The sequence below is a fragment of the Hemiscyllium ocellatum genome, chromosome 2 (genome assembly GCF_020745735.1).
Source record: "Hemiscyllium ocellatum isolate sHemOce1 chromosome 2, sHemOce1.pat.X.cur, whole genome shotgun sequence".
NCBI lineage: Eukaryota > Metazoa > Chordata > Chondrichthyes > Orectolobiformes > Hemiscylliidae > Hemiscyllium > Hemiscyllium ocellatum.
The window spans coordinates 119356696-119375155 of record NC_083402.1 but is presented as its reverse complement, the minus strand read 5'-3'; the positions used below and the strand labels follow the sequence as shown (position 1 = coordinate 119375155).

The following is an 18460-nucleotide window of genomic DNA, read 5'->3' as shown; positions in this document are numbered from 1 at the left end:
ACTAAATTAGCATGGAACACTTAAAGTGCCATGCGGGTTGTTAGAGGGCTGTAGATTGACACGGAGAATATGTGGGGTGAGTAGGGGGTATGAGGTGGTGAAAGTCAGCATGAGGATTGGTAGGGAGTGAGTGCGTGCAAAGAGTGAGAGTTGTTTATTGTGTGGTTAAACTGCAACATATCACAGGAACTAGAGCATCAAAGTGCGCTATTACCACAGGCCTCTGCTGCACCCAGCAAGCTTTGTGGTAGCCTCTGAAATCTCCTCTGAGCCAATGGGCCTAACGCCTTGAAAACCCTCCCCCCGTGGAACTAAAATCAGAATATCCAAGGCACACGTTTTCCAGTTTGGATTTGCAGAGCTGGAAATGTTGTTGTCTCTTTAGTATCAACCTGGAAATGAAAAATCAGGCTCAGGTCAAGATTCACAGATCCAATTATCAATGTTGTTTACAACTAGAGAGCATTCTTTAACCTCACATTAGATGACACCGATGTCTATCAATTTGCTGAGTGTGATACGTGATCTATGAGCAGGCAGGGGAGACCTTATGGGAAAGATGGCACTTCTGTCAACACTGCACCAAGACATTAGTCTTGATTTCGAGTGCTGTACTGCCAGAGGTGTCATTTTTTACATGAGACAATAACTATTCTCATCAGCCTGCTTGGATACATGTGAAAGAACCTAGAGCACTATTTCAAAGAAGACCGTAGAAGGCTCCTCCCCTAACTCCATTACCACCCTCCAAGCCCCAAGCCCTGGCTAATGTTAATCCCTCACAACAACACAAAAGCAGACTATCTGGTAATTATCACATTGTTCATTGTTGGAGCTTGCCATAAGACATAGTAGCCGAAATTAGGCCATTCAGCCCATCAAGTTTGCTCTGCCATTCAATCATGATTCATAAGTTTCTCCACCTAATTCTCTTGCTTTCTCCCTGTAACCCTTGATCCCCTTGACAATCAAGAACCTATCTATCTCCGTCTTAAATATACTCAATGACCTGGTCACCACAGCCATCTGTGACAGTGAATTCCACAGATTCACCTCACTCTGATTGAAGAAGTTTCTCCTTATCTCTGTTCTAAAAAGTCTTCCCTTTACTCTAAGGCTGTGCCCTTGGGTCCTAGTCGCTCCTGCCAATGGAAATATCTTTACAACGTCCAATCTGTCCAGGCTGTTCTGTATTCTGTACATTTCAATTAGATCCCCCCCAACCCCATCCTTCTAAACTCCATCAAGTATAGACCCAGAGACCTCAAGATTTCCTCAAATGTTAAGCTTTTCATTTCTGGGATCATTCTTGTGAACCTCCTCTGGGTCTGCTCCACGGCCAGTACTTACTTCCTGAGATATGGGGCCCAAAACTGCTCACAATACTCTCAATGTGGTCTGACCGGAGCTTTATAAAGCCTTAAAAGTACATCCATGCTTTTATATTCTAATCCTCTTGAAATAAATGCCAACATTATATTTGCCTTCCTAACTGCTGACTCAACCTGCAAGTTTACTTCAGAGAAACCTGGACTAGAACTCCCAAGTCTCTTTGCATTTCAGATTTCTGAATTTTCTACCCATTTAGAAAATAGTCTATTCTTCTTACCAAAGTGCAGATTGCCGTCCTTCCTATGTTATAGCATTAACTATGGGCAAAATAGGAGACTGATTGGCGTGAGCTATGGTGAGACTTTTGACAGAATCATGTGAGAAGTCCAGAGAGATCTATCTCAACATCAATAGCAACTTGATATTTATGTAACTGGTCAGCATCGAGGCATATCTCTCACTAGGTGACTGCAAGTTGCCAATTAAATGGGATAATGCTTATTAACAACTTCATTAATGGTTGTTCTCACCTCATTAGTACACAGCTTTACAAACGCAGTGAACAAACTGAACACTGAGAACTCTCAATGCAGAAGTCAAAGAGTGGTTACCTAATGACTTCACCTTACTCCTTCCTAATGTTGAACACTGGGCACCAAAATCTCAGGGCACACTCCATACGTATAGACCACATGCACCCCATGTCCATAGACATTGATGTTGGACATGAGCGTCATGACACATTTCCAATTCACTCTCAGGATGCTTCTGCAACACTGCACCTCATACTGCACCAGCATCTATCATTGTACTATTGCAACAAGGAGCCTGTATACTCAGGGAAACACACCCCAGCTCACAGACTGGACTAGGCTGCAGCTCCAGGCTCTTCACTTGTTCTCATAGCACTCAGAACTTATCTGAATGTTCACAGCATCCTTGCACTGCCTTTTTACACATTGCCCCCTTAGCCACAGGTGCCAGGCTCCTGGTAGTGCTGTATTGTTATGCCATTTACTATATACACAAAAGAAGGAAGCTTCTCATGGCTCAGTTTAGTTTAAAGGGTCCTGGCTCAGTGAATCAGGACCTCTCACACCAGTCTGGGGCTTGGACACAGTCAGTCACGGGAGCATAGAAACATTAGGACAGGAGCAGGCCATTCGGCCCCTCAAGGTCATGGCTGACCTATGTCCTAATTCCAGATATCTGCCTTTGGCCCATATCCCTTAATATCTGTGCTTAACAAAGGTTTATCTATCTTGGCATTCAAATGAACAACTGATCCAGCATCCATTGCCTTTTATGGAAGAGAGTTCCATCTATCACCCTTGGTGTGTAGAAGTACTTCCTAACATCTCTCCTGGTCCTAATTCTCAGACCATGCCCCCAAGTTCTACAATCCCCATCCAGTGGAAATGATTTCTTTATCTACATTGTCTTTTTCTTTTAGTATCTTTAAAACCTAGTCAGATTGTGTCTCATCCTTCTAAATTTTAGAGAAAACAGACGTCATTTTTAAAGTCTCTCCTCCTGACTTAACCCCTCAAGTTCGGGTTTCATTCTTGTAAACCTATGATGTACTCCCTCCAAGGTCAATATGTCCTCCCTAAGGTATGGTGTACAAATCTGCTCACAGTACTTCACAACGGGTTGAACCAGGGTTTTGTAGAATTACAGCATAACTTTGGCATCCTGCAGTCCCCTAGATACAAAATCAGTCAGTCACTTGGATTGGTCACAGTCAGGATGTTCTCCTCATAGGAGATAAAGAGTTACATGGCAATAAACCCACTACCTACCTTGTCTCTTTCTGTTCTCCTATGGGCTGTTTACCTCCAGGAATGAGAGAGAGAGAGAGAGAGAGACAAAGACAGAGTGACAGAAAGACAGAGAGACAGAGAGAATATAGTAAGGGGGTTGAAAGTGGGTGATTCAGCTGCTGCTGTTAGTACTGGTACAGGTAGAGGTATCCAGTGTGAGTGAGTAGGCAGTGCAGAGGGTATATAGGGTTAGGATGTGTAACAGCAAGTGAAGATATTACAGGCTGTAGTGAGCCTTGGTGGGAGGTGGTTTTAGTAGCAGAGAAACAAGAAGCTACGAGATATTGGACAGAAGAGGGAGATACAATCAGTTCTTCGATAACGTGTTGGTTGCAACCCTGTGTTATAGACAAATCATGCTGTAGAAACAGTGCTGAAAGTGTTGGCGATTCAATTGCGTTACAGCCAACATACATTTTAAAACTACATTTTGTAGAAACAGCATCCCCAAGTCGTCAATCGCGTTACAATGATTTTGTGTTGACGAAATGCGCAATGCAGCACAACGACCTGTACTCATACTGGTGGCGTGCAGAAGGTTACTGACCTTCTTTGTACAGTGCTGTGTATCCCATCAGATTGCTGAGGACCAGGAGGTCCCTGCAACAAAGTGTGGCACCAAATATCCCCCTGTCTGGGGCAAGTATCAGGAGTGTGCAGGGCAACTCCAAACTGATAGTACTTGGCCAAGTGCGCGCGGTCTTATAAAGAATGTGCTGGCACCAGGAATGCCGGTGAATTCTGGGATATCCCAATTGCATTATGTTGTTCCAGGACAACGTATAAAATGGGGTCACAATTGGATAAAAGAACACAATCGGGGTAGGTAGCTAATGAGGCCAGTTTGGTAAGACACTGTGAGAAAACTCACCAGGCCTCATGGCGATAAACCTTCCAAAACATTTCAACACTGACAGTTGAGTCTGAGCCAAAGAAAATGTAAGATTCAGCTGCATAATTCAAAAAGTATTTCATTGAGTTTAAAGTGTTTTGAGGACAGGAAAGTCCCTTTATAGTCTTCCTTCTTACTTTCTGTTTTAATTAACAACAAATGACTGAATTTCTTGGCAGGGGGAGGTACTCCTTTCTATGAGGTTGCCTTTGAAACATTGATTTGACGACAACAATCATAAAGTAAACTACCATCGTCAATAGAAGGGTGTGGACTATGAGGGCACCCTTGTCACTTTGTCTGAACTGCCTGCAATGTATCTCAACCATTTGTCCACCTGTGGCACACTGTTCCCCAGGGAAACTCAAGCAGCATTTGCCCAAATACCAAATATTCTTTGATGGATCAGGGAAGAAAGAGTAAGGAGAGGTAGTACAATCTGTATTTAGTGGGCTGCAAGGTGACTTAATGGTTAGCACTGCTGCCTCACAATGCCAGATACCCACATCAATGCCAGCCTCAGGCGATTGTCCGTGTGGAGTTTGCACATTCTCCCTGTGTCTGCGTAGGTTTCTTCTGGGTGCTCCTGTCTCCTCCCACAGTCCAAAGGTGTGCAGTTTAGGTGAACTGGCCATGCTAAGTTACCCATAGTGTTCAGGGATGTGTAGGTTAGGTGCATTAGTCAGGGGAAAAGAATAGGGTAAGGGAATGTGTCTAGGTGGGATACTCTTTGGAGGGTCGGTATGGACTTGTGGGGCTAAATGGCCCGTTTCCACACTGTAGAGATTCTACGATTCGACTCTATTCTAGTGTAAACATTGCAAATCTAAATGGCGAGCAGGAGTGGAGATTTTAGAGGTTTATCTACAGAAATCTTTGATGGTGGCAGGCCGATTTGATATGGCAGTTAAAAAAAGATATGTGTGTGCATGGCTCATCACATTCTGGTCTATACAGAGAGCATTTGAGGAGGAGTAAGCAAAGATCCTGTTCACAAATTTCTTTATGGGTTTAAATGCAGCTATATTCCTCTAACTCCCAGCTTGAGGCTGTACAGAATATATTTGTCTGTGCCTAGTTCATGCACCGGATTACAATCTACATGACCTCAGCCAGGCACTAAATAGAAACTCCATCCATTCAATGATTATCTCAGGGTGTCTGGGTTTGAAACTGTCAAGCTGTCAGACAGCTGTCTAATATAGGTGACAGAGAACAGGGACTTCTCCGTGGTTCAACTTTATTAAAAGCATATTAATGAAGTCGGGTCATGAAGCATAAAGGAGAATCTTGATGTAGCAAGAATTTATTTTATGAAACTATTAGAACTGTTGCTGAAAAATGATCCACTGGAGGAAATAAAATAATACGCAGGAGGTCATCGATATAATTACACTTCTGATGTGCAGTAAATGGCTGTAGCAATAACCCTCTCAAAGATGTTGCATTGAAAAGTGTCGCTTTTAAAATCCATCACCTGACACAAAGTTGTGACCAGCTGAAATATCCACCATTTGTTAACTTATTGGGTGTGTTTAGCTCTGCTGTTTCAAGTTACACATTAGCCTTGATTTTGTGAACACTCCTGTCTCAAAGTCAAAAGGTTATAGGCTCAAGTTTCACTCCATAACTTGAGCCAACGCTGCAGTTGCTGCACTGTGGATGGTGCCATCTTATTATAGGGATCTGTCTGGGAACTCACGTAGACATTAAAAATCCTATGCCAGTCACTTCATAGGGGCAATTCTCCAGCATCCTAACCATTCTTTGGTAACTGTGGGCACTTGTTGCATGTAAATTGATTGTTGCTGGTAATGGTGACGACACTTCCAACATATCTTGGCTACAGTTTGTGGTGTTCTGCAATCCTAAAGGATGATATATAAATTCAAGCCTTTCGTAATCACTTTTCAAAGACTCAACTGCTGTGAAAGTGTCTAAAGCTATACTTATAATTTACAGCCTGACTGAATGGAATCTTTTTAATATCTGACCATCACTTAACAATCCACGAGTCCTCACAAATGTTGGACTGCTGTAGCCGACAGAGAGTTTGTCCTACAGTGTTGGGGGGGGGGGGGGGGGTGGGGAGCGGGCAGGGGGTTGATGATGGTGGTGTCCAGGAAAGATTACAACTTATATTTGTCCTAAGTAGAGGAATCTGTTCTCCAATGAGAAGCCTTGCCATAAGCATCAACCAGCTTTGTTCCTAGTAATAACCTAATCTCATTGATGCAAAAAAAAACCTCAGCTAGTCCCACTCTCTGTGCCTTTCCCTGGTACCCTTACAGATCCTCTCCTCATCAAAGATTGATCCAATTCCCTCACAAAAGCCACAATTGAATTCACTTGCACTACACTCTCAAGCAGTCCTGCTGTTACCATGGTAACGCTTCATTTTGTGTTTTCTTTTGTGCTTCTATATTCTTCCTGGCGGTCAGAAGTAAAATCTATCATTATTTAATTAAACAGGGGAAGTAGGACATATGTCAGTAACAACTTTAAAATTTGACCATAAACTCCCTAAGGTTTTAGGCACTGCCTGTTTGTTAATGAGCTGCTCGAGGTTCTTGTTATAATGGTGTGCATTGTTTCCTTTAGAGCCCCTCAGCTGTTGGAACAAGAGACTTCCACCATGGTGGCCGTGAAGATGCTGAAAGAAGAGGCTTCGCCTGACATGCAAGCAGATTTCCAGAGAGAGGCAGCCCTCATGGCAGAGTTTGACCACCCAAACATTGTCAAATTATTAGGTAACTCCAGCTTTCAAAAGCAAAAGTGCAAGCTACCATAATAACTTACATTTTACCTTGTGCCACTCACAAAATATGACATAGGTTTTAAGGAAAATCGCAAACTAGGAGAAAGTTGAAAAGGCGGAGAGATTTGAGGAAGCAACTGCAGAAAGTGCAGCCTGCAGGCTGCTGAAGATACGACCGCCAACGGGGGAGCTGTTAAATTCTGGGATGTGCAAGCGGTCAATATTGGAGGAGTCTGAAGAACTCTAAAAGCTGCAGAGGAGATTACAGAGGCAGGGAGGGGTGAGGATCTGACATAATTTAAGAACAAGAATGAGAATGTTAAAACTGGAGCACTGGGAAGAAATGTGGGTCAGTGTCATGGCCCACACAGGGAGGATAGCTGAATGGGACTTGGTGTCAGGGTACAGGACACATATTTTTGCATGTTGCCATTCGGAGGGGAGAACATGGGATGTTGGCCAGGGCAGTGTTGGAATAGTTGGGTCTAGACTAACAATGACCTGCTCAAGGCCATCAGCAGCAGACAGTGTCATAAGAAAGAGGTCAATGGGCTAAAATGCTATTCTGCTCTGTTAATTAAAGCCCATGACGTAGTACTTTGGAACGTGGCCCAAAGCAACCCCAAACTGGGCCTTATCAATTTCGAAAGGTATTCAAAGTATTTGTCAGAGAAGTTGCTGATTTTATGTTGAGTAGCAGCTGTTCCATTCATGTGCAGAATACTTAGGGGGCCTAAAGCCAGGGATTAATTCAAAAGAGGCTGATGTTTTTTTCTAATATATACGCACAGGGAAGTAAAACATCAGCGAAACTAATATTTCCACAATGGTGAACAAAGGCCAAGCATTTGCTAGTGATGAGCTCTGTGCATATGGCTAATGAAACCACTGTAGAGTCCAAAATAACTACAAAAGATTTGTAAAGTAACATTTCACATGCTATTAATGTTGCCTGAAATATTTCATTGTAGCACACAACTGTGACAGTGCCCCGAGTGATCTTTTGTGAGTTTAATCTACACCAGACCTGTGTCCTTGACCCTATGTCTACTTTTTCAGTTCACAATCTGTTCTCTGAGGTGGATGAAATTCAAGAAGGGGTCAGAAGGAATTCTCTCCCTGGTGCCATGACCCAGTGTGTACGTGAGCCTTTCAAAGCTGAGGATTCCGCACGTTTTAACTGAGCAAGGAGGGGTAGGGGTCCAATTGGGCTGAATGGACTTACATTTCCTCAGCACATTTCATGAACTTAGAACATCCCAAAGTGATTTACAACTTTCAAAATGTATCTTTTTTGGAATTGCAATAGCTAATTTGTGCATAGCAAGATCCCACAAACAGCAACCTGACAATGACCAGATAACTCTGTTTATTTAAAAAACATTGGTTGAGCAATTAATATGGCCAAACAGCAGGAAGACCTCCCCTTAGCTTCATGGGATCTTTACATGATGACAGGCAGAAACTTGGGATTAGCATCTTGTTGGAAAGACAGCTTATTAAATAGACAATGTAAATTTTCAAGTTGATGTTCAATGCTTGAGAACTCAAACAGCAAACTGTAATTCCACAAGCTGACAATTTGAAACCATTTTATTTGACACATATTTTGGTGGTTAACTGTCCTAGAAGATTGTATCAGTTGCTTAAGTCACACATTTCACAATATAAATCCCACACAGTAATAATGGCTTGAGGTTCTCTCAGTGTTTGTGAAGATCATAAAATGGGATTTTGAGGATCAAAGTTTGGGAGATGCTAAACATTGAAACTGCCAGCAGTTTCAGGAAAATTCCTGTCAATACTGCACATCTGGTTTTGTTTGTTTTTAAGCCTGCCCTGCCTTTGTACTCTAACAAAAAAAACTTGAGAATCACACAGTAACAAACTAGGCCAATCAAACAACAAAACATGAGGGAGAAGGAGGTCCATCATTCTTGTGTTGGCTGTGGAAATATCCCCAGAAAGGGCCTCATTCTAACATCTCATCCAAATGAAGACAGAGGGTAGCAGTCCTTTAGTACTAGCCTCAGCAGGGCTAGGTTTATGTTTACGTTTGCGTTTATGTTTATGTTTATGTTTACGCTTAGGGTTAGGGTTTGGGTTAGGGTAAGGGTTAGGTTTAGGATTAGGGTTAGGGTTAGGATTAGGGTAAGGGTTAGGGTTAGGTAGTGTATTCAAGTCTCTGCAAGGTAGGAGCGAACTACCCACTCAACCATGAATAGTGTACAGTGCCAAGAGTTCAATGATCTCTATGTGATTTTCATCATTGCACTCCAAACTGGTGATTCTCTGCACCCAAAGACCAGAACAAGCAAATAATCCCTTGTGGCTTTTCTTTATGATAGCCTGTGAAGCTCAGTCAAGACTAGGTGCAGCCTAACATTTTCCAGTTTTGTCCAAGCTTTATCCAAGACCTAAAGTAGTTTAATTCCTGACTTTCCTCTCCTGAAGCAATGCCAAGGCAGAGCATAAACGAGGATGTTTAGCTTGAACTGGAATTGGGTGAAGGGTAGTAAAAGGTGGCCAATTTCAAGGACCACCATCTTATGAAAGAAGAATGCCAAATGAAATTGGACCTGATATTAGTTTGAGGTAGTCTTCACTCTTCTGCTCCTTAAACAGCTGTTAAGTCACTTTCATGCATTAATGAGCCTGTTTAAGGAAGACGTACTTAGATTGCCTAGAGGAGATATTGGAGAAAGTGAGGACTGCAGATGCTGGAGATCAGAGTCTAGATTAGAGTGTTGCTGGAAAAGCACAGCAGGTCAGGCAGCATCCGAGGAGCTGGAAAATCGATGTTTTGGACAAAAGCCCTCCATCAGTAATGATTCCTGATTCCTGGAGATGTTGGGCCTGCTCAACTCTTCAGCCTTTCCAAGCATCGAGCTGGTCCAGCAAACAAACACCACCTTGAAAGGTTTTGCTGTGAAGCCAGGAGAGGTGGTTAACATGAACTTTGAAATTGGTGCAATACGCTCTTTGAAGCTAGTGAACTGTTTGAGTGAATGGTAGACAAAATTGCAGAAAGTGTGCAGCTAAGTCAGCATCTGTAGAGAGAAGAACAGAAGTAACGGGCTTAGACTTTTCACTAATGACTTAGAGCAGGTCAGGATTAACTTCTTAGAAACGCCATTGGAGAGTCTACCAACACTTACAATGAGAAGTAAAGTGAAGCAGGAGAGGAGAATTCAAATCTGGGGACGGCTTTGGAGATAAATCTAAAAGAAGGAGAATAAGCAGTCTAAAACGATAAGTTGAAGAGTATGCGAAGGAAACTTCCTTTAGGGTTGGAAAGAAGATTAGAAAAAGGAAAGAATCAGAAAAATAGATAGGCAAAGATAATGAATATGCCTCAGTCAGTGTTACATTGTGGATGTGCAATTGTGTGAAGCATTAGGAATTAGTAAACTAGAGACAACCTCTGGTGGCCTGACAAAGTCACATTGCTCCTGAGCTGTGTTGTTCATTATCAAAGTTGAGGAACAGGAGAGTCAAACTAGTGAGGCCTAAACCAGCCCTCATCTGATCATGATTCTTAGCAATAGAAATCTATTTTTTTGATCTCTTACACTAGAGAAGTTAGCAGGCAAACTGGGAACTACCTGTTCTGAATGTTACAGTCGCACACTGCGGGGGTTACGTTTACTGACTGCACCTTGCACATCCTACATACAAGAAGAAAAAGCAACGATGTCTTTCATCGGACTATGATAGGCCATTCATTACAAAGGATAGAAAATACTTGGCTTTGAAATATTCCAATACTGAATATTCTCAGTCATTCTCACTAGCCTTGACTTGATTATAACAAAGTGATGCAGTGATTCTGTCATTGTGCTTGTCCTGACTCTTTGTACAATAATCCAATTATTCTCATGTCCACTTGCCCTTGTACTGTGGCTCTGCATTTTTAGTTCCTTTATCTAATTCCCTCTCTTGAAAATTACTATTGATTCTGCTTCCACCATCCTGTCACAGTACATACTCCAGATCACAATTTAACATTTTTAGCAAATTTCTTTTTTGATTAGATACAGTGTGGAATAAGTCCACACCGACCTGCTGCAGCGCAACCCACCCAGACCCCATTCTCCTACATTTACTCCTTCACCTAACACTATAGGCAATTTAGCTTGGCCAATTCACCTAACCTGCACATATTTGGACTGTGGGAGGAAACCAGAGCACTCGGAGGAAACCCACGCAGACACGGGGAGAATGTGCAAACTCCACACAGTCAGTCGCCTGAGGCGGGAATTGAACCTGGGACCCTGGCGCTGTGAGGCAGCAATGCTAACCACTGTGCCACCGTAACCACCCCTACCCCCTCCTCATTATCTTCCCTAATTACCTTCACCTTTGATTCATTTGTCAATTATGTTAGTCCTAGAAACCTCGAACAAACTGATTGCAATGTGAAGATAGCCTGTAAAACGTTCACCATGAATTGGTTCCACCACAGGACAGTTTGATTTTGTCTTGCCCTCTGCTCAGTGAACATCGATCTTCACATGGTAGAAATGTGATCCCTTTAAACAGCCCCAAAACAGAACCTGTAAACGGGAAGATGAATTTATCCGAGTTGCAGTGGTCATGACATTACATGAGATAAACAAGACAAAAAGGTTGCCACGTGAAATGATGAACTACGGGAATATTTTGACAATGTCCCACTCCGGGACATCAGTTACTCCCAGGCTCACGTTCTCAAACCACAAGGGAACGGCAGAGTGCCTCTCTCTTTCCAAAGAACTTTTCTTCATCAATTGGGATTGCAAGCCATGTAATCCATTGATGAATTCACCTCATGAGAAAATGACCATTTGAGGCTAGTGGGACTGGGCCGTGACCTGTGTCAGCTGTCGGGGCACCTTTAGGGTTGAATGTATTCCTGGACGTTTCATGATCTGGCTTCTCACTTTCAACTGGACCGCTCCCAAACTTGCATCATTGATTTCCTTTAGGATGGCTCCACTTGCCATGACCAACCAGAAAGCATGCTAAATCCTCTTCACCAATCGAGTAGATGTACCTTGATTGTCAATCAAACACATTCCCTCCACAATCTCAACATTCTTGTAACTAATAGTCAGACGTTTAAAAACTAGGTGTGACAAAAATTAACCTTAAATTGTTTGATGCCACGTTTATGATTGTTTTTCCAGGATTTCCCACAGCAGTGTCCCAGAGATCAATCCTTCACTTCCTAGAGACCTCAGGACAAATCTGGAGAGTTGGGTAACCTTGTGAGAGACAGGGAAGTCACTGGACAAAAGAAAGCAGGCCTTAAATAGGTTTAAATGATTTAGTTTCCATCATTTGAGAAGATTAGAGCTGCATATTAGCCATAATCTGAAAATAGATTATTTGTTCCCAAGGTTTCTGTTTTGTTCTACTGGTGATAATGATGTGCTGCCAAGCAACATTAAAACAACACATGGTGATTTATCTGGCAATCAGGGTAGATTATCCCTTGGCTAATCATGTATCTAAATACAATCACATTACAATACATTCAGCAAACCATGGGAGGCCTTTAAAAAGAACAGTATCTTCCATCTTTTTTAAATGACTGATTATGTGTCTTATCAACAAGCTACAAATAGCTGTAGTGAATGCCAGCAATGCCAAGCTGTTTTGTCTTTATTTTTCCATTAGCTCACACTGGACCCAGACTCCAAGGTCCCATTTACAAAGATCATTTCCCCCAGGGTTACATTAAGAGTTGCCTCCCTCCAGTTTTTGAGTTATTGAATCGCTCACTGAGTCGCAAATTTGCTGTGAATTCTAAGCAATCTGAGGGTGTTGCTGTGATCCAGTGGGTATATTTCCATTTCTAATCAGAAAAATGTGTGTTCAAACTCCTACTCCTGAGACATTGGCCCCTAATCTAGGTGAGTGCTTCCCCGTAATGATTAAGGGAATGCTGCACTGTTGAGGGTGTCGGTTTCAAGATAGGATGTTAAACTGATGCACTGTCTGCTCCCTCAGGTGGGTGTAAAATATCCTGTGGCATTATTTTTGAAGCAAGGCAAGGGAGTGCTTCAATATGGATTTCCTTGACCAACAACCTACCACAGATAAACTGGTCATTTATTTCATTGTTGTGTTAGGTGAGCTTGCTGTATGAAAATTGGCTTCTCTGTTTCCTATATTACAGTGTCGCTCCTGAACTCCAAGCTGGAAAGTGCTTTAGAATATTATGTGATTGTAAAACACTCTTTCACATGAGCTGAGGGTATTGCTGGCATTTGTTGTTCAACCCTAATTTCTCTTGAACTGAGTGGCCAGGTAGCCCATTCAAAGAGCAGTTAAGTGTCAAATACATTGTTGATGACTTTAATATACAGAAATGCGATCACACATAACGGAAAAGTTTCTCCACCATCAAATGACTATGATATTTTTTGCTTGTTTTAAGTACAACCAGCACCATCAGTGGTTAGCACTACTGCCTCACAGTGCCAGGCAACTGGGTTCGATTCCACCCTCAGGTGACTGCCTGTGTGGAGTTTGCACGTTCTCCCTGAGCCTGTGTGGGTTTCCTCCAGGTGCTCCAGCTTCCTCCCATAATCCAAAGATGCACAGGTTAGGTGGATTGACCAAGCTAAATTACAGGATGTGCGGGCTAGGTGGGTTAACCATGATAAGTGCAGGGTTACAGGATACAGTCGGGTCGGGGGGGATGATCTTTGAAGGGCCAGTGCAGATCTAGTGGGTCGAATGGCCTTTATCAGGACTGTAGGGATTTTATGATCTTCTATGATCTACATCGCCCACACACACCAATTGAATATTTACATGCAAAGCCCGTTATGGGCAATGCAAACCATCAAAAGGTAAGGGAGAAGTAGGGAGAGTTAGAAAGGGCTATACCAAAATGGAATTGGAGCTGTAGATAAAGCACTGTACCCACAGCGGTGCCCACCTCTCTCTAAAGGCATAGAGAGTATTGGTGCAGCCACTTTAAGGACACCCAGGCACCAATGTGTCTGCAGAAGAGGGACAGACGGTCGGCAGAAATGACTCCCTCCACAGCCTGCGACGGGTATATTCCAGATTTGTAAATTGGATCCAAATGTCATCAATTACTGTGATAATATTTGATCCCAGATCCCCAGACCATTAGCCTTGGCTTCTGGATTACCAGTTTGAGACATTATCACTATCTGCACTGGGTGAACACAAGTTCCATTTTTCCTATTGTATAAACCATTGCAGCAAATGTACATTCCAGCTGTTTCAATACTCCCATGGGGATCATCTGCATTCTGAAACTTACACTACAGAACCTGTTCACTGAAAATAAGAACTAGAAGCAGAAGCAGGCAATTCAGCCTCTCAAACCTGCCCAGACATTTAATACAATCCTGGCTGATCTCATCTACGTCTCAACTCCTTCCAGTCCATTCCCAATAACCTTTCAATCCATTAATAATTAAGAATCCGTCAATCTCCTCCTTAAAATTTACTCAATGTCCTAGAATCCATGACAATCTGTGGTAGTGAATTCTACAGATTGATGACCATTTGAGAGGAGTAATTTCCTCTCATCTGTCTTAAACCCCTTAGCCTTAAACAGTGACTCTTCATTCTAGATTGCTCAATAAGAGATATCCTTTCCATGTCTACTTTGTCAATCACCAATTCTAGGAATTCTCGTTCGTGTCTCTGTTTGGCTTGCCCTAGGATGGATGTGTTGTCAACAATACATAAGGACCAAATATCAAACCACAGAAGCAATCATCCCAACACCCAGAAATGAAGCAGCATTAGAACATTATTTCAATGAACCAGCACAAAGGAACTACAAAGAACAGAGGAAAATCACCTATATAGCATATTCAAAAAGAACGGGTACCCAATGAACACAGTGTGCCGATTTCTCAGCAACAACCCTAAACAAGCAGACAAAACACGTCCAGAAACCCTAGCCACTCTCCCCTACATCAAAGACATCTCGGAAATGACTGCCAGACTACTCAGACCTCCTGGCATTATGGTAGCCCACAAACCCACAAACACACTAAAACAGCAGCTAGGACAAGCCAAACAGAGACATGCATGAGAATTCCTAGAAGCATGGCATTCCAACCAGAACTCTATCAATAAACATATCGACTTAGACCCTATTTACCACCCTCTGAGAAAAAGAATTGGAAATGACATTACCAGAGGAAATGACATCACCAACCCAAGGAAACCTAAACACATAAATAGAAAATGGGTCATAACACCAGTGCTTAACAGGAGGCTCACTGATGATGTTATGTAGTATGGTGATGAAATGTCTGAAAAAGAGCCTTCCAGCTCAGTGAACAAACTTACATTCGTACAAATATTGTGACTACAAGAACAGGTCAAGGGCTGAGTATTCTGTGGAAAGTAAATTCTCAAAACCTGTCCACAATATAAAAGGCACAGAGCTATGACAATGTCCAAGAAGTTCAACTCTATCTAGGACAGGAAGTGTCTCAAAAGTTCCATGTCTTCCAATCTTCTGACTGTTTGTACACTTGTTGTATTCCCAATTCTGACACTTGTAAAATATGGCCCTAGCCTATTACAACCTGAAGCTGTACTTTAGTAAACATGATGGGGAGATACCAGTGTTGGACTGGGATGGACAAAGTTAAAAATCACAAAATACCAGGTTATTGTCCAACAGGTTTATTTGGAAGGACTAGCTTTCGAAGCGCTGGTCCTTCATCAGGTAACTAGTGGCACAGGATCATAGGACACAGAATTTATAGTAAAAGATCAAAGTGTCATACAGCTGCTGCCATGATCCTGTCTCATGAGCTACTTGACAAAGGAGCAGAGGTCTGAAAGCTTGTACATCCAAATAAACCTGGTATTGAGTGATTTTGAGCTATATTTTTAACTTTAGTAATATTGACCCTATTTACCAAGAGATGTGAGTATCACAGGTTTTATTGCTTTATCACAGGCAATCACTTATTGCCCAAAGGGCAGTTAAGAGTCAATCGCGTTGTTGTCAGTCTGGAGTCACATGTAGGCCACAGCAGATGAGGATGACAGAAACTTGGACAGTGCGGCACTCTCTCAGTACTGCAGTAAAGTGTCAACCTGGATTTTGAGTGGAACTCCCTGAAATGTAACTTGAACCCATAGTATTTTTTTACCTTGGGGAAGAATATTATAATTTGAACTGTACTCCCTACAGTCTTCGGCACCCTAATGGGTAAGGGGTTTTCACCTGAATTCCTTATTGGGTTTATTAATGTCTGTCTTATTCATATTGCTCTTGCATCAAGTTTTACAAAACATTGCTTTTCAGGTTTAATAACCCTTCTTATTAATGCCTGATGCAGCACTTTCCAAAGCATTTTCATTCAACATGAAAAAGCATTAAGGACAAAATAATTGGAATACAGTGGGGTCCATTAATATGAACCATCTGAAAAATTAACTTACACTACCAAGTTCAAATGTATGCGGTTGACAACGAATGCAGTGTACTCAATTCCTGTAAGCATTCTATTTATAGCCTGCATTGCACAAGTGTTTTTCATCATAAAATGGATCATATAAATGACAAACAGAGGAGACAGGATTAGGACAAAGAGCAGAATACTCAGGCCAATTCCAGTTGGATACTGTCAATGAATTCACAATCTTTTAAAACTGGTCAATCTTGAGGTTTCAATTTAAAAAGGAAAGTTCATGTAATTCCAGACTAGGAAGCCCCACACCACAGTGTTACAAATAAGGTCAAATTTCATATACTTCACAATCTGAAACCCTCCCAACACGCCGTGAGCAGAAGAAGGGCTGGGAGGGGCTCAGGACAAAATTGTATTAAAATTAATTTATAGCTGTTTAGTTTGGACAACAATAAGAATAACCAAACAATAATGTTATTTTTATATTAATCCATCTTCTTGCTGAAGCTATTAGGAATACTGCTTGTTTAAATAAACATCAATGCACAAGTTTGTTTTTAGAGACCTGCTGACTTAAATGGTGGTCTTTTAGAATTAAAGTTTGGAATGGTGACTCATCAAATATTGGAATAATTAGGGACATATAGGGATAATCCAATGTGCTCCACAATAACAACATGAAACAAAATTAAACATTGAGCCATATGAGGAGACAGATGCTCAAATGCTCAGTTAAAGAGACATGTTTTTAAAGAGTGTTTTGAAGGAGCTAGTGAGGCACAAATGTTTAGAGTGGGATTTCCAGATCTTGGGCATTTGGAAACACTGTCCGCCAGTGGTGGGGTGATTAAAAAGCAAGATTAGGTAAAAGATTAGAATTAGAAGAGAGTAAAGAACATGAACTGTTTTAGAAAAATTGATAATTTTGAAATCAAAATGTTACCAAACATAAACCAATGTAGATCAGTGAGCATGGCCAGTGATGTGTGAATGAGACTTGGTATAGCTTAGGAGAGGGGCAGCAGAGCTTACATTGATAATTGAGAGGTGTTTTCTGATATCTCTCTACAGGGGTGTGTGCAGTCGGAAAGCCAATGTGTCTGCTTTTCGAGTACATGGCCTACGGAGACCTGAACGAGTTCTTACGCACGAGGTCAGCCGTTAACATCCGCACCTTAAGTCAGGCCAGTTCCTCGCAGCGAAGTATCGGCTCAGGCATGGACCTGATGCCCCTCAGCTGCGCAGACCAGCTCAACATCGCCAAGCAGATCTCAGCTGGCATGACCTACCTGTCTGAACGCAAGTTTGTCCACCGGGACCTAGCCACACGCAACTGTTTGGTGGGGGAGAACCTGGTGGTGAAGATTGCAGACTTCGGACTCTCCAGGAATATCTACTCTGCGGACTATTACAAAGCCAATGAGAATGATGCCATCCCCATCAGGTGGATGCCTCCTGAATCTATATTCTTCAACCGTTACACGACTGAATCTGACGTCTGGGCTTACGGCGTGGTCCTCTGGGAAATCTTCTCCTCTGGCATGCAACCCTACTATGGTATGGCCCACGAGGAGGTGATTTACTACGTCCGAGATGGAAACATCCTGTCATGTCCGGAGAACTGCCCGCCTGAGCTGTACAACTTGATGCGCCTCTGCTGGAGTACCATGCCATCCGACAGGCCGAGATTTGCGAGCATTCATCGCATTCTGGAGCGCATGCATGAAAGAATGACTGTTGCAGTGCCCGTCTAATCCCCCTGTAACTCTCTATAACTCCATGCCCTGGATTCCCTGTGAGAATGGCGAGCATTGCGTTAACTGGCCTGGTTGCCATGGACAACAAAAGTGGAGACATAGTGTGCCACCAGAACTCACAGAAGCCAACGTTTAGACCACTGCAGAGCTTTCCCTCTCTGAATGTTGTGTTTTATACAGATAACTCATGATCACATAACATTTTAAAGATACCACCCTCATGTTCTTTATTCAGGAATTGCAAATGATTTCATTAGTGATATGACAACATATTGCAAGGGTTTATGATAGAATAGATAAGGAGAAACTGTTTCCACCAGCATTGGGTCAGTAACCAGTGGTCATAGATTCTAGATAATGTATTTAATCCTTGCTTGGGATATGGGTGTGGCTCTCAAAGCCAGTTTTGGTTAGACATTCTTGATTGTCCCTAAACAGAGTTGCTTGTTGACCCACTTCAGAGCAGAGCAGAGACAAATCACACTGTC

General features: G+C 42.3%; 1 protein-coding gene across 1 annotated transcript in view; it reads left to right on the top strand.

Moving 5' to 3' along the window:
- The window catches only part of musk (muscle, skeletal, receptor tyrosine kinase), a 182615-nt gene extending 164646 nt beyond the window's left edge, over positions 1–17969 (top strand). Inside the window, exons 16-17 of the mRNA XM_060845866.1 lie at positions 6649–6797; positions 17287–17969. Coding sequence (XP_060701849.1) covers positions 6649–6797; positions 17287–17969 — 832 coding nt within the window. The remainder of the gene's footprint in view (positions 1–6648; positions 6798–17286) is intronic.
- Positions 17970–18460: the final 491 nt, after the last annotated feature.